Source organism: Bipolaris maydis (assembly GCF_028858645.1).
Source record: "Bipolaris maydis strain C4 unplaced genomic scaffold PSV08scaffold_5, whole genome shotgun sequence".
NCBI lineage: Eukaryota > Fungi > Ascomycota > Dothideomycetes > Pleosporales > Pleosporaceae > Bipolaris > Bipolaris maydis.
The window spans coordinates 63,923-80,164 of NW_027093861.1; the positions used below are offsets into that span (position 1 = coordinate 63,923).

General features: G+C 44.6%; 5 protein-coding genes across 5 annotated transcripts; 2 read left to right on the plus strand and 3 right to left on the minus strand.

Annotated features, from left to right (window-relative positions):
- Positions 1 to 1,138: 1,138 nt before the first annotated feature.
- On the plus strand, positions 1,139 to 1,678 carry PSV08DRAFT_349869 (uncharacterized protein; the record flags this gene model as incomplete). The annotated part of the gene is made up of 1 exon (XM_014220827.1): positions 1,139 to 1,678. The coding sequence occupies one exon, from the start codon at positions 1,139 to 1,141 to the stop codon at positions 1,676 to 1,678; it is 540 nt and encodes a 179-aa protein (XP_014076302.1).
- Positions 1,679 to 2,556: 878 nt separating this feature from the next.
- Positions 2,557 to 4,224, minus strand: PSV08DRAFT_369900 (general substrate transporter; the record flags this gene model as incomplete). Its single annotated transcript, XM_014220828.1, has 2 exons — positions 2,557 to 3,948; positions 4,048 to 4,224. The coding sequence occupies 2 exons, from the start codon at positions 4,222 to 4,224 to the stop codon at positions 2,557 to 2,559; spliced, it is 1,569 nt and encodes a 522-aa protein (XP_014076303.1).
- A 1,775-nt stretch (positions 4,225 to 5,999) lies between these two features.
- PSV08DRAFT_369901 (cytochrome P450) lies at positions 6,000 to 7,263 on the plus strand (the record flags this gene model as incomplete). The annotated part of the gene is made up of 8 exons (XM_066093179.1): positions 6,000 to 6,121; positions 6,151 to 6,200; positions 6,251 to 6,342; positions 6,416 to 6,455; positions 6,485 to 6,651; positions 6,704 to 6,793; positions 6,844 to 7,119; positions 7,198 to 7,263. 8 exons carry the CDS (start codon positions 6,000 to 6,002, stop codon positions 7,261 to 7,263), a joined length of 903 nt encoding a protein of 300 aa, XP_065949275.1.
- A 561-nt stretch (positions 7,264 to 7,824) lies between these two features.
- Positions 7,825 to 10,300, minus strand: PSV08DRAFT_177068 (uncharacterized protein; the record flags this gene model as incomplete). Its single annotated transcript, XM_066091881.1, has 9 exons — positions 7,825 to 7,963; positions 8,023 to 8,218; positions 8,420 to 8,666; positions 8,787 to 8,875; positions 8,963 to 9,044; positions 9,113 to 9,324; positions 9,663 to 9,854; positions 10,127 to 10,139; positions 10,244 to 10,300. 9 exons carry the CDS (start codon positions 10,298 to 10,300, stop codon positions 7,825 to 7,827), a joined length of 1,227 nt encoding a protein of 408 aa, XP_065949276.1.
- A 622-nt stretch (positions 10,301 to 10,922) lies between these two features.
- PSV08DRAFT_177002 (uncharacterized protein) lies at positions 10,923 to 12,105 on the minus strand (the record flags this gene model as incomplete). The annotated part of the gene is made up of 4 exons (XM_014220831.1): positions 10,923 to 11,050; positions 11,106 to 11,299; positions 11,349 to 11,403; positions 11,457 to 12,105. The coding sequence occupies 4 exons, from the start codon at positions 12,103 to 12,105 to the stop codon at positions 10,923 to 10,925; spliced, it is 1,026 nt and encodes a 341-aa protein (XP_014076306.1).
- Positions 12,106 to 16,242: the final 4,137 nt, after the last annotated feature.

The window sequence follows — 16,242 nt, forward strand, 5'->3', positions numbered from 1 at the left end:
AAACCAAAAAATACTCAAACTCCCACGACTACTCCATACCACGAGCGGTATAGAAGCTACATTAGCTTTTATTACTAGCACGCGGATAGGAACAAGAAAGTGGCATCTCGGCCAAGAAGGCTAGAAAGAAAAATAAGAAAAACAATAACAAAAGGGGAAAAAAAAAAGAAAAAAAAAGAATAGTTAAAAATTTGAAATATTTAGCACTATTTCCTTCTCCCTAAGAGAGCTCGCTGGAAGGAAGCCTAGCTGCCCTACATCTCTCCCTGTTACCAAACTGCTCTTAAGCACTAGGCGTCTAGAAAGCTAGCAACAGCTTAGCTAGATATAGGCCGAAGCACCACAGTCACGCAATACAGCACAAAGTATCAAATTGTAACTAGTTAGATAGAACGGCCGTCGGCCAAAGTCCTACATAGCCAACGGCTGATACAGGACTATAATGGAATAATAAATACATTCTTGCCCTGGTCGCTTCTTCGCTGCCAATGAGACTAAGATTGCACTTATTTTTCTTCTTCTCGAATATGATTGGGAACTACCTCCTGGAGCAACTATTGAGCCAACTTCCTTTGGAAATCAGTTTACAGTAAATCCGAAGAGTATTGTGAGGTATAGGAAGAGAAAAGCGGAGGTTAATTTAGAGGCTCTTGAGTTTGATTAACTAGCTTTGGAGCTAAATAGACATCGAACAAATGGAATCGTCTTAGGGCCTATATGATCGTTTAGGCTTCGGGTTCTCAAATCTGCCGTAAACCTTCTCTTTCTTTTGATGCTATTGTTTCCTCTATTGCTGACCCTACTTGATCGAAGTCTGCTCTTATTTCTCCTTCAAGTGCCAGTTCGTTTATCTCCTCAGCTCCCAAGCACGTTACCTAGCACCGTGAAAGACATTTATCCCCCTGGCGCTATACTGACAATTGTATTAGACGGACTCTTTTACAATGGTATGTCATATCTGGCGGCTTGTTAATATATTGCTGATCGCTTAGACCTCCTTGGAGTCCCTGATTATGTTGTCTGGACCTATGGTTAAGCGCTTCGTCGGCTCACTAAGATAAAGGGCTACATATATGTTGAGTTTGCGGGATTAAGATATCTACTTGGTATCGCATCTTTTCGCGATGATATTGACGACATGATATACGCCGCTACTGCACCTTCGATATGTCTCGGACTGATGCAACGCTATGGTGCCTTCAACTGGGATGCTTGGACTAATGAGTCCTTCGTCAAAGATGATGAGACTAAGCGTCTGACCTACTGCGGATACCTGAAGTTCCTTTCGTTGGATCTCGCGGATACCTATCCCATCGGATTAGGGCGAACGAAAAGCGCTTTCAAGAGAGGAATCGAAGTCATTGCAAAGAGCATGCTGAAACGCGGAGAAGTATTTGTTCGAGCAGTGAAGGATCGCGGTGCAGAAGGCCAAGGTCTGAACAATATCCTGAGCCAGGAATGGATGCCATTCCATTTCGATGGCATGTTCAAAACCCAGAAACACACCCGAGATGACGGCAGCAAGTATCTAGTTCCGAATCCTCCACGCTTTCAGTATTTCGCTGCCGTAACACCAAGTCCAAAGAATACTGGATACACGCTGTGGGCGAGCTCAAAGCTTCTTTTAGATCTTTTGCCAGCAGATAAATCGCTTGGATATCTTCAATCTCTGACATAATCAGTGAAAACAGCCTCTTTCGATCAGTCGATCATTGACAACATGGCGCTCATTGTAAGCCATCCTTCAACGGGTCGACCCTGTCCAAAGTACCACGAGCGGTGGCCCCAGGAGAAGACGCGATTTGACCCAGCAGAAGTAACTATCGAGAATGGCGATCATAGCGTATGCGATGTACTGGAATCATTGCTGCACGATCGTAGGGTTTGCTGTTGGCATGCGTGGGAGGAGGGCGACCTAGTTATCAACGACAACATATCGACTCTGCATACAAGAAGCTCCTTCCAGGCGGGTGTACATCGATAGCTATGGCGTATTCATTTTGATTACGCTTATTTTCTGTTATATTGATTTAAACAAATTCCCTGCGTTGATTATTTGATCTAACAACTGCTAACAACTTGCCTTTATACAAGCCATTTCTTCCTACTATTATGTATTCTTAACATTTAGTTTTACAACAAATATTTGGACTTAATGTTATCGTTACATTACCCATATCTTAAGCAGCTACTCAGACAAAAAGGGTAGTTTATAGAGTCACTACGTCCAGGCTATAGACAGTACTGTCCATTGGACATTGTCTAAACCTGATATATCTAGAATGTTGTCTTCATAGATAAGATGGGCCGAGGAGCGACGCGCGATTCGCCGCTTATCTGGTCGACACCAGCGTAGAAATTCCTCTCCATTGTATCTGAATCGCTTGAATCCTCCAAAATCATACTCGAGCTAGAGCACTAACTTGCGACAGGATGTATTTGCGGCGCTTCAGAATTAAATCGACATCAGCATCTAATCCCAGTCCAGCATCAAGAACGCTGCGGTATTTGCAACGTAACAAGGACCAATACCTAAGACTAATGCCATTTTTGTGATTATTTATGCTCAATTTTGACAGCACTAGTTTCATCCTTTGTATACTTCTCCATCGCAAAATCATCTTGATCAGCTTGCTGAAGGTCCGTGATATAACCGCGGAACTTCCAAGCAGGTAACCTCTTGTTAAACATCTCATCAAGCTGCTCCAAACTTCTTCCCCGTGTTTCCGGAATGAAGAAAAAGGTGAAAATTGCTAGGATGAAATTGCTACCGGCCCATATGTAACAATATTTGGGACCCCAATTGAGAGCCTCAGGATTGATAAAGTAAGGCGTACAGTAAGCGCTCAGCCACGAGAAAAGAAATCCAGAACCCTGTGCAAAGCCCACAGTCTGCGTTCGCAGCCTTTGAGACGGGAACTCTGTCTGGAGTGCCCAAAGAACTGGGCCCTGGCCTAGGCCGTAGACCCAAGTGAAAATGATACTCAGTCCTACGAGAACTTTTCCTGCAGTGGGTGACTTTGCTGAAGAGACAGTGTATACAACTGCCATCCCTATCATTGCTGCGGAGTTTAGCAGCGAGGCAACTATCAAGAGGTGTCGGCGGTCGAGAAACCGTACGGCTGGGAATGACAACATGTTTCCAGTCACACCAATAGCAATAGATATCGTCACCCACTTGAAAGGGTCACCGATCCGTGCTTGGACGAAGAAGAAAACGGAGAAGGCTGATATAAAAAAAATGCCAGTGGCTGCTTGGGCCACAGCTGTTGCAATAGTGAGAAGAGTTCTTCGTAAGTCTCTACCCCGGAAGGCGTCGAGCAGGTGGGTAGTGGCACGCATTTCCATATCTTCAAGCCAGGCGCTCTTCATTACCGTTATGTCTTCTTGAACATTGGCTTCATCGGTTATTCCTCGCAGCTTTCGGATAGCCGCTTTGGCTTTATTGTCTTGGTCTCTCGATATATAATACCGAGGTGACTCGGGAAGTAATATTAAACCCACGGAAATGACCACTGGAATGACGAACATGACCGCAAGTGGAATCTGGTATGCTAGGCGGCTGCGCATCGACTGAGTAGAGTTATCTATGACAATGCCGATGAGCGAGCCAAGGTTGATCTGCAAGATCACCATGCCGATGGCCGCACCGCGGAGATAAGCCGGCGTGGATTCTCCAATATAAATAGCTGAGTAGGTGCTGTAGAAGCCGTTGGAAATCCCGAGCATTATACGGCCAAAGTACAGTGCAGCAATGCTAGTGCTTCCGATCTGAGCAGCGATGGAAACCAGGCCAACCAGCGACGCAGTCCAGAGACCGGCTCGCGGGCTGATAAAGCGTCCGAAATTGAAAATGAAGATGCAGGCCACTAATGCACCTACACTGATGAGACTTTGAAGCAATTTTTGCCTTTGAGTGCTGATGTTATAGCCTATAGGGTTCTTTGGCTGATAATGAAACACTTCATTAGCGCCCATTAATCTTTCGATATGTATATTCAAGTATGTAAAAATATTCGGGGATTTCCAACAGCAGATATCACTTACATCGGTATAACCAAAGACATTGAGAAACCCTGGCATGGACTGAAATCCGGCGATAGTAGCTGAATCGTATCCATATTGAAACTGAGCCAGCGCAATGAAGAAGCAAATTGAAATAACACGCTTCTCGTTCCAAACAGATTTAAGATGGCCTCTGATCCCATGCTGCTGTAGATTCATATTCATCGAAAAGTGTCAAGAGGATGAACGATGACACTTCAAAATCGAAACGAAACAAATGCCCAGCTTACTGAGCAGTTATCTTTCCATCGGAAACAGGCAGGAAAGCTCAGCGATATAAAATCTCGTTTGCGAAATGTATTGTACTACTGATAATTCCACTTCGCACCGCTCCTACACAAATCCCGGATTACCCCTGATTACCCCGCAATCCAGGCCTTGCGGTAGCACTAACCTTGATGCAAAGCAACGAGCTTTAAGATGCTGCACCGTGTTCTTGAACAAGCTAGTGAACAGCCGATGTGGTGGTCAGAGTCATGGGTCCGATAGAGTTCTCATCAGCCGAACCATTCGTCCGTCACCGTACCGGCTATCCACTCGTCGACTGGAGAATGGCTACCACTCTCAATGTAGCTAATGAATACGGTAAATGAGTTATTGGGTTCTTTTACGAACTATTAAGCACCTCCTCGATAAATAGCATCATCTGTTGACGCAAATCCAAAACTCCTAAAGAGAAATTCAAGGCAAAGAGTCGGTTATTTAACACTCTTTTTCAATCAGTGGTTTAATCATCTCGCCCACTGACAGAATGGCCTATTCATGGAGGGCTAGTAGACCATTTGACAGCCCAAGATGTTGTAGATTATAGCTTGAACTAGAGTTGTTAAATATCGTAGCCGAATTTCAATGAGTGCAGGTACACAAGAAAACACGTCCTCTGAATGCTCTAGTTGTTATTTTCAGTGGCGGGAGAATGATATATACGAAACCCCATTGATCAAGAGGGGGTTGTATGAACGATCTTTTATCTCTGCAACTTCCCATTGTGGTACGGTAGCTTCAAGGACAGCTGGAAAAATGCTGACAAGTTTATCACTCCTTTCAGAAGCATTCATCTAGCGAACAATTTTAGACCAAATAAGTTTTGATAAGGTAACAGGTGTGGCCTAATGAGTATGTAGCACCCTTTCACAATGCTCACCCTTTTAATAGAAGATGCGTAGTGGAAGAGGAAGTGAGCATTGCCCCGTCAGCAATAATCATCAATGACAATTACGTCCATCATTCAGATTGCCTCCAAGATTATGGCTCCAGCTAAAAAATACAGTCACTACGTGCTGAAAATTACCATTGATGGTGGTTTAAGCACAGTAGACTACCAGGACATTACTGTTAGCTGGGCAATTTTTACTTCGACGACTTGACAAGTGACACCACACACGGGAGTCTTTTCATGTATTTCAAAGACAGCCTTTAATCGATTGGCTGAACATAAACGGCACCCTTGGATGCTTTATCTTCGGACACTGCGCTTCGTAGTGTTGTCATCATACGTTAGTCGAGTCGCTAACCAACCAAGGTTTTAGTAGCGCCTTGGAAGTATGCAGCTGATATCTGGAATAGCAAATGACACGGAGACAAAAAAACAAGAATAAGGAGTAGAGGGGAGGGAGAACTCATATTCCCGACGTCGGAGTCATCACTCCGAACTCTAAACGAGCCAGCCACGTCAGAAGATTAGAGGCAAAATGATGCGAAGGTTACCAAGATGATCATTCGCTTGTCGGTAGGTTTGTACCGAATGTTAAAAACTAAGGTAAGTGGTACATTGGCGTTTCGCCGCATGTTTCCGGTTGGTTAATTATACTTCACCAGCGGAGAAATGGAACTTGAGGAAAAAAGGATCGCAAGGCGTGGAATGTTTGAATGAAGTTGAAACGGAGACTTCTGCGATAATCAAATTGCTCCCTACTCAGCCAAGTGTTATTACTATGAAATCACTGTCACTCTTTCTTTTTCTTTTTCTTTTTTGCTTGAGTGGGGTATGGTGCTTTCGCATCGCTGTCAAACTGCTTTCTCCTCTGGGACAAATTACTGGTCCATTTCTTGCAAAGTACACCAGACTTTGGCTTCTCATGGAAGCACACTTTGGACTTATCCAAAGACAAGCATTAAGCTCCATTGGAAATATGGTCAGTAATTTTACTCAATGCTGATAGCAAGAGCTGATGAAGACCTCCAGGATCAGTGGTACGCATAGCACCAAATGAGTATAGCATTGATGATCTAGTCGCGGCAAAGGCAATATGTTGTACCGGCCACGGGTTTATCAAGGTTTGTCTTACTAACGTTGCTCAAGGACCTATTTACATTTTTTTTACTAGTCTCCATAGTATCATGCCAGCAGCAATCCATAAGTCTGCTTCCAAATCTCTTCGCTGAGCCAGGTCCACATTTACATGATCAAGACGCAAAGTCACGGCTATTTATCCAATGACCAATTTGGTACAGCTAGAGCAATTTGTTGATGAATGCACCTCTATATTGGAGAAGAGGCTGAATGAGTTTGCTAGTTCCGGTACGTCGATTGACATTTCTCACTGGTTGCAATGTTATGCCTTTGATGTATTAGGCAAGATGACTGTAAGGAATCCAAAACTTTGATATCTACGAACCAATAACTCACTTATGATAGTTTGGTCGGCGCTTTGGCTTCCTGGACTCTGGTGAGGTTATTCAAGGGATCATGTCGTCTCTCAGCGAGTACTTGGTCTATTGTGCAAACGTTGGGAATTTCCAGAGTGGCACAGAACCTTGTTCCTCTGTAAAATGCAGTCGAAAAACCTTTCTGGCTTGTTACATGCTGGACGATTTGCCAAAACTCAGCTCGAAGAGAAATACAAGAAAGCTCAGGCTGGCAGCCAGAACAGTAACGGTACCAACACCTCAGAGGACTTTATCACGAAACCTTTCCGCATACAAGCTCAGAATCCAACGAAGATGACCAATGAGGGTATTATTTCAGTTTGCAACATGAAAATTGAAGCGGGCTCTGACACTGCCTCGATTAGCTTGACTTCAATCATCTTCAACCTGCTCAAATTCCCAAGAGTTTTCTAGAAACTGCGCGTTGAAATTGAAGAAAGCAATGAACGGGGTGACATATCTGATCTTATCAAATTCCCTGAGGCAGATAAACTACCTTATTTGCAAGCAGTCTTGAAAGAGGGGCTGCAAATGCATCCTGCGACATGACTAAGTCTCTATTGAGTTGTCCCATCACAAGTGTTGTTTTGGCAGGGCAATACTTTCCTCCAGGTGTATGTATGCATAAAACTCATTGTCGTGGAAGTTGATTACTGAAACAATGAAGACTGTAGTTGGGATTAACCCCTAGGTAGCCTATGCGAACACCAAGGTTTTTGGTCAAGATGCGCACGAATTCCGACCTGAAAGGTGGCTAGAACAACTTGAGGGAGTCGGAGAACGCGAGTCTTACTTTAGGACGGTTAGTATGCAATATAAGTCAAGCAACTACCACTTGGATCTAACATTTTGAGTTGACCATTTTGAACAAGGATCGCGCACTTGTCTAGGTAAAAACATCTGTCTCATGGAGCTTTCAAGAGTTATCCCACAAATAATTCGCCATTTCTATTTTCTTTCAGTCACCACCTCGGGCGAGCCGAAGTGTATCACAGAGAATTTTTGGTTTGTTAGGATTAAAGGATTTCATTGCAGGGCCTATAAACGGAATGCTAAGTAGTACTGGTAAATGAATGCTTTGATTGAGGCAATGCCAATCGGAACCCTGACTCAACACTTTTCAAAGGGAACGCTAGCTGAGATCTCCAGAAGATCGCCCCAGAATCCAATATCGATAGCATTATCAGACATGTCCAGTTCGTTTAGCTGCTCGGTTGTAACTTGGTCAGCAGCATAGTCTATTAAATCACTATTGAAGTGTCAGCAGTTATAAACTAGGCTTTTTCCGAATGAAATCCGGGTACATACTCTCTCAGGGCTTCTTCAACTTCCTGGTGAGCTTGCAAATGTTGGGGTAACATAGAATTACCATCTCCAACGTCTTCAGCAAGTCCACCCTGCTGTAACTGATACAGTGGTTCGGGAAGCAGCTGCTTTGGGTAGCCAGATACACTAATTGCCAGTAGGATTTTAAGACACTGCTTTACGCGGAATTGGTAACCATCTGCATGAAACAGTCCACAACCGGCTAGAACGACTTGGAGACATTGCAGGGTGAAGAAGAAGTCATCTATCACCAAACAGGAGATTACTTTGTGAAAGACCATGTTTTCGAGTATTTCGATCGTGGATTCAACGGCAGACAAACAGACTCGTGCAAACTTAGCAAATAGAGCTTATTTAACGGGTTCGAGATTTTCAGTACCTTCTAAGAGGTTTCGAAGGAGGAATGGCTTAGTAATAAGCATAATTGCGCTCCAATAGCAAAGATGAAGTAGAAAAATTGGTCTGCGGTGGGGGAGTGGTACTAATGTTGAAGGTTGAAGATGTAGTGGCACTTGCGCCAACCATTCTCTCAAGGCTGCCATATTGTCGTTAAAATTAACATCCGACAACTCCTGACCCCCATGAACAGTACTATCATAGAGAACATGTCGGATTCTTTGCGTGAGCTGGATTAAACGGATTCATTGCTCAAGACATCCAATGGGTGTATTTGGACCAGGGCCCACAACCTAACATATCTTAGAAGGTGCATTTGTAACTGGACCTGTTTCGAACATATTACTTACGGTTTCTGATGGCAGTGGTGGAGCCCAACCAAGATTGATTGAAGAAGACATCGTGCAAGGCTTACCCAACGCAAGAGAAACATCGTGATCTGCAAGATACAAAGTCCACTAGAGCCGTTGCGCATGTGCTTGAGAAACTACGTCGCTTTGTGTCGAATGCTTATTAACATGCAGACCAAGAGAGAAAGCAATGAGGACAGCAAGACCAACGTGAAGATAAGCAGAATTCGTAAATGCATTTGACTGAAAGGCCAAAGACTGGTATAAAAATTTAGTCAGTTGGGCATTCCGAGTCTGGCACAGAACTGTCAAGCCATGGGACTCACCAACACTATCAATGCGCGCAAACTGTCCAAGGCAGCTTTGTCGCAAACCTGCGGTACAAGTTTTTTTGCAATCTCTAATGATTCATGTGCCTGTTGACTGCTGCGCATCCCATTGTGGGAGGGATCACATATCACGCATAGTGCCACTATGCTGTGCAGAGAGTAGAGCCATGAGTCACTTAACTGTCCAAATTCGCCAGCATAGGTCGCTTCTATTTTATTATAGAATGATTCGGAAGAATATATCCAATACAAACTGTGGACATGTTCAAAAAAGCGGACTGCACATGTGGACAGAGGATCTCGGGATAGAAGTTGGGATAGACTTTCGTCAGATGAAGCTGCGCCTGTAAATGGAGATTTGACGGAGGATAGTAGGACTCTCAGCATCGGAGGTATCCTACCGTTTTTCTTCTTTTTTGTTTCTAGCCCCATTCCCAATACCCATGACCTCACGGCACTATTGAAACTGATACCGGATTCAGCCCCAACGTAGCATGATGATTTGATGAGATTCTACAGTCGAAAAGGCTATCACAGCGGAACTTACGATATTCACCATCTGCGTCGATCATCAGGCAACCCAAATCGTGGTGAAGATTGATAATTTCAGGTAGAAGGATAGATTCATGATCTGTATGGTTCTCTATGTGTTTCTGTGGCAGTATGACGTTTTGGTCGATTAGGCTGCTTGTACTATTTTGTACGGGCTCAACGATGGTGATAACTGGGATCGAGATGTCTGTCTGATGGATTCATTCCGCCTTTTTCTGCTCTGATACAAGTCGTCGTAGGTTTGATATAGTTAGCTCCTCATCGGGGAAGCAGTAGCTACACAATTCGCACGGAAGACGATATTTCTCTTCTAAAACATAGTAGAATGGCTTCTGGTTCCGTTTGTTCATGTCAACCGAACAAACCTCCTCGATGCTACGGCAGTAATCACAAGGGCCATCGGGATCTCGGCTAAAAGTCAGCTCTCTCCCGGGCCTGAATGAACCAAAATTCACATACTGGGTTTATTGCACTGAAATTTTAGTTAGTAACGTGTTCTAAATAGGCCTTCATTTGAACAATTACCTTCGTTTTGTGCGTCTTGCAGCGATCGCAGCTGATCGCTGCTCTACTTACGCGTGACCCTTTTTTGACTTTGTAGCTCTTGTTCGACATGCAATCTCGCGATTTCATATTCGTCTCAATTTTCAATACGGTTAGTAAGTTGATGAAATCGCACGACTTCGCTCCTGGTCCGGACAAGCGCGGAACGAAGATTACCGAGTGAACAAGAAGCTTCTTTGCGACGGTACTCTAGCTTTTGGACTGCCCATGTGATTTGGGAGGGGCGGAAGTGACGCCACCCCCACAGGTTCGGCATGTATTCGTCAGTGTGGGGAATGTCATCCGGCACAATAGAACGGCAAACCTATTTCGCACGAGACCGCTAGGACGCAAAGAGCGTATATATACTAAGCATGAATGATTGAAATTGTAGTCCGAAACCTTGATTTAAGGTAGTTACTAGAAGGAACTTCTCTATCAGCTCCGTATTTCAACCACAGCTTTGCTTACTAGATCTGCTCAGAAAAAACATTAGTTTATTCAAAAACAAACAAATCTCTGCATATCCTTCCTCATTAAGGGTATATGACTAATGTTCGGATTGGTTTTCCATGAGCTGATATAAGCGATGGCAACGGACTCTGGCATCTTGGTCCAGAAATTAACCCCGCCATGTTCTTGAATATTTGGAATTTACATTGGAACTTTGTTCCGCTGAGATTCTCCCTAGGTCTCTCTTGTATATGCTAACTCAGTGCTTTAAGGGCAATTTAAATAGCTTTATAGCGTTCAACCTTCCAACTTTGACCTTCGCCTCGTTGTCCAGTTCTACATTTTTCCACCACGACTGTGCTTCTTCAATGTCTTCATATGGTGTGTCTGTTCAGAGAAGTCAACTTGGAAAATATTCTCTCTAGTCCTGGGCGAATATTACCTATCGCGTATAAGCATCTATCGAGGCCAATTGTCTCAATGCAGAGCTTCAAGCCAGGAGTGAAGAAGTTTCCTGACGTTGTGATGTATACATTTCTCTGGAAGTAGAAATTGTAGTCGTTCTTTGAAGGCCGTGTAGCCCGTTTGTTAGGTTTATTATACCAGTGGCTCGCTCGCCATAGATTGAGGGGGATGCTATGCAAGTGTGTTAGCTACAATTTTAGATTATGGCGCATACTCATACTTCTCTCCAAGATGCCCCACTACAATTTTGGCACCTGGAAATTGATCAAAAACACCTAGAACAGGATGTCAGAGTCTGAAAACCGTTACATGCCCTATGCTCGCCGACCTGATGAACAAATCGCATAAATGTGGTACGAAAGATCCAGGTGAAACTGCACAGCGGCCCCTTGAAGATGCGGTCGATCCCCGTAGAGTGATCCGGGTTGAATATCCTTCTTTGCGAGGTAGCGTGGGTGAAAGTAAATCGGCACATCTAAATCTTGCACCTTTTTCCAGAAAGGATCGTATTTAGTAGTATCGTAGTAATCTCGGCCAGAATCCTCTTGCTTGCTTTGGTAGTCATTGACCAGCCCTCCGAAGAAGCCCAGTTGCTTAACAGCCCTTTCTAGTTCACTTGCCGCGGCCTCTGGGTCGTGCATGGAAAGAGCTGCCAGACCACCAAATCTCTTAGGGTTTTGCGATACTTGAGCCGCCAGCCAATCGTTGGCCTCTCTTGCAGTTTTCTCCGCCACTTGAGGGTCGGTGATGCCCTGGCATCCTGGCGCAGTCAATGATAGAAGCATGTACTCGACGCCCTCGGCATCCATAGTCGCCAGCCGCTTGCCATGGATATCAAGTAACCTTTTGGCATGGACTTCGAGGGTCTTATTGCTGTGGTCACCAGGATTGAGAATCGAATTGGTCTCTTCAAGTAGCCATACCGTTGAGGGAGTTATGATTGCTTCCTCAACAGCAACAGTGCCTTGTGTGACCATCTTGCTTCGTTAGTAATATATCTATTCAACAAGTGTATGCATTCGCAGCACACAGCTGGAGCGTACAAAAATGGAAATCGAGTGCTTTCATAAGTAGATAGCTGCTAGTGAGGCTAGTAATGTCTTCTCACCACCTCATTCCAATGGCTATACTCCATATCTATTGGTCAGAGTCGCTGGAAACTTACCGCACGGAGTCGTCAGAGATATATCGCCGACGTTGATGTCTTCTAGTCGGATCATACCAATGGCCATGCTCCATTCTCCATTCACAAAACTCAAAGACTTATCGCAGGGGGATTTCGGATCGATGCTTCAGTGGTGGAGATCTATGCTCACAGTCAATGATCTGCCGAAAATGGGCACGGGTGGGTCGTTATGAGGGTACTATCGGCGGTATAGTTCCGACCCTGCTCTTTTCTTTGAGTCCCAAAATGCTTGGGACTCCCGAGTCCCGCGAACGTCAAAAGTTAGAATACTCTAGGCTGTTCAGCAGGCACGTAGTTGTGTTTCCGACATAGATTTGACTAATGATGATGCTTTATGTTATGTCACATGTCACATCTTGTTTTGAAAGTGAATAGTATCCTCATTGGTTGAGTTGTACCCTCAATCATCTTCAATCTGGCCACGAACATAGCAAAAGCCCATTTTTTTGAACTTTCTGCTGTTCTTGACACCTGCTAAATAGCCAGAAAGGATTTTGGCGACCAAATTGAATTCCCCGATAGTGGTACCTTTAGCGGGTTTAATAAACGGTTCCGGTTAGAAGAGAACAGTTTTGGCCTTGAGGCAGAAGGGAAGATTCCCCAGAGATCAACGTTACACTTTATCATGTACAATCAGATCATCGATTTCTGCAAATCTTTGAATACGACATTCATTCCGATGGTGACTGTAGTATTGCCGCTATCCGCATTAGAAATGGCCAAGCAAACTACAAGCAGAGTTATGTCAGAATGGAGAGGTTTCTGGTAGAGACGTCGGCTGGCAGAAGTCTATTTGGAAGATATCATAATCCCTTTACAGATTCTGAACTAGTAACATCCGTAATCCGAACCGCTGCAAATACCAAAATCGCGTTCTGAAGAGAAATGCTTCTTACCTTCAAAGAAGATGGTCCGCCGTATGCCATGGATCCCGTGTCTATGGATATAATTGGTCGGTACGACTTCGAAGGCCAAATTGTGGTGCCGGCAATGGCTGCGCATTCTCAATTTGACCCTATTATTATTATTATTATTATTATTTTAGTTTAGCGTCCTGTGTCAGCCGGTAGGCTATATAAGACGTGCAGGCTAGGCCTACAAGTATCTACGTAGTTCTATCAATTTAGTGTTGGTGGGGGAGGGGTTTATCTAAATCGAGGTGAGGCTCGTAGCCTATTATAGAGGGAGGTAGAGGGGGGTCTTGCGGGTAGAGGTGTTATGTAGGGTAGGTGTAGGGCAGAGGCACCTAGTATAGGTGTAGCCCTAGTTCTCAAGGTTTCCTTCGTACCAGGCTTGTGTTGCAGCCTTCGTTTCTTCAATAAAGGTAATTGTAGCCTGTATGCCTATGCTCGTGTTTAGGAGAAAGGCTAGCGATAGAGGGTCCTTGCTAGCCTCCTGCATCTTCGTCCTAGCCTCCTTGTACAGCGCGCAGTTAAGGAGGATATGTGCAGCGTCTTGCGTAGCTCTATAGTTACAGGGGCAAACCTTAGAGTCTACTTTGCCTCGCTTGAAGAGGAAATCTCTTAGATAGCAGTGTCCTAGCTTGAGCTGAAAGAAAGCGCTAGAGGCTTCTCTGCTAGTAGGAGGAGTGGCAATCTGCTTCCTAGTTTTCCACTTATACCTTGCGGCGTAAGTAGTTGGATTTAGAGCAATAGCTTTTCTCCTATATTGTCCTAGGTAGCTAAGCCACTCTCGCTCGCCTAGCTGCTTTATTCGTGAGCCTATTATAGCTAGACTTGTCCTGCTAGAGCTAGGATCTAGCTTTGTCGCCTCCTTTGCTAGCGCGTCTGCTTTCTCGTTTCCTATCACGCCTTGGTGTCCTGGTACCCACTGTATAGTAGGTAAAATGCCTTTTTCTTGTAGCTTCTTTGCTGCCTTACTACATCTAAGTTGCCATTCTTGTCCTGGCTTATCAGAAGCAGTCTGTAGTCTGAATATTGCAGCCTGATTGTCTGCATATACTCTGACTTCTAGGTAGTCGTCTACTAGATCGACAGCTTTCTCTAGGCCTAGGGTAATGCCCTCTAGTTCTCCGTTGTAGACTAGCTGGTTGTATCCTATGTTAACCTTCTCATGAGCTATGAGACTAGCTCCTTGGTAGAAAGCTACTCCTACTCCTATTCCCTTGCCTTCCTTTGTAGCTGAGGCGTCTGAGTAGATGGATAGAAGGTATTTGTCTTCTGGTCGCTCCTTATGGTGCTTTGCTTCGATTTCCTTTGACTTCTTAGATATATTGATCTTGTAGGGCATTGTAGAGCTCCAGGGCAAGGAGGCGTAGTGCTGAATCTTCTCACTGTCGTCCGATAGAGCTGTTGAGATAGATCTAGTAATACGCTCTAGCTGCTTCCCCTGATTACTAGTAATAGCAATATTAATAGGGTGGCTAGGAGCTAGCTTTCTTGCTCTAAAGGCGTATTGTCGTAGGGCGTTATTTAGCCTAATTCTAGGAGGAAATAGCGCTGCTTCTACCTCGCTGGGTATAGCTGGCGAGGTTCTAAAGGAGCCTAGGATCTTCCTACAGGCTTGATTCTGTAGCTTCTGCCTCTGGTTAAGTGCTGCCTGCTGCTCCTTCCAGAAGATTTGACAGCCATAGTCAGCTACGCTAGTAACGCAGGCTAGGTAGAGCTGTCGTACTGCTCTAGGCGAGAGGCCTTTGTTTGAGTTTGCTAGTCTGTTAAGGCGGTAGAAGGCTGCACTAGCCTGCTGGATTCTGATGAGGCTGTGGTGCTTGAACTTCAGGCTACTATCAAAGTAGACGCCCAGCCATCTTACGAGTTCTTTAGACTTTACTATTTCCTGATTTGGTAGAGTAAGCACTCTACTTTGATCTTTTCTCGATCTTGTCCAGTTTACTAGTTCAGTCTTTGAGCTGTCGAATTGGATGGCTAGCTCCTCTGCTAGTCTAAAGAGATTCTGAATCTCCTTTTCTAGTAGCTTGATATTTTTCCTTACTGACGTAGATGATATCGAGATCTGGAGGTCGTCTATATAGGAGGAGGAGTAAGTGCTCTGGCTATTCTGAATCGATTCAAACAGCGGTTTTGAGTAGATTAGGAATAGGATAGGCGAGGCTGGGCTTCCTTGAGGGGTACCTGTTGCGATCTCCTTTGGCTTCTCTGTTTGTCCATCAAAGGATAACTGTAGGACCCTATCTTCGAAGAAGGACTTTGTCCAGGCTAGTAGACAGCAGGGTAGGCCTTGATCTTTCATTGCTTCTAGTAGCTTGTTTTTTGAGACGTGGTCGAAGGCTCCTTTAATATCAAGAAAGATAGTAGTAGTAATCTTTTGCTTTCTTTTCTGCTGTTGTATATTGTTGTAGAAGAGTAGCGCAGCGTCGATAGCGGATTTCTTCAGTCTTCCTCCTAGTTGAGAGGGGTGGAGTAGATCTGTTGTTTCCGCTAGTGCGCCTAGTCTCCTAGCTACTAGCCTTTCTAGTACTTTACCTAGACAGTTTAGGAGTGAGATCACCCTATAAGCCTTAGGGATTGAGTAGTCAGGCTTGCTTGTCTTTTTTAAGATGACTCCCTTTGCTTTTCTCCAGCACCTTGGGTGGTAGCCTAGGTTGAAGAGAGTAGAGTATATCCTAAATAGAGCTTCTGGCTGCGCTAAGTAGACCTTTCGGATCACCTCCTGGCTGATCAGATCAGGCCCTGGTGATGTAGCCTTCACCTTGCAGCAGGCAAAGTGGAGTTCGTCCTCTGTTAGGGCAGGCCAGGTCCACCTGCCGTCTCCCCTGTAAGTGTGGAAGGAGGGGGTAGCTGTCGTAGGAGGCGGAGGAAAGAGATCCTCTCTAAAAGCCTTACACTTTTCAGTAAACGACTCCTTACCTTTGATAGTAGGTATTCGAGTACTAAGATTATCTTTTGTGTATGCTAGGGCTTTAAAGATCTCCTTTGGCGAGTCTTTTTGGAGGAAAGCCTCCCAGTGG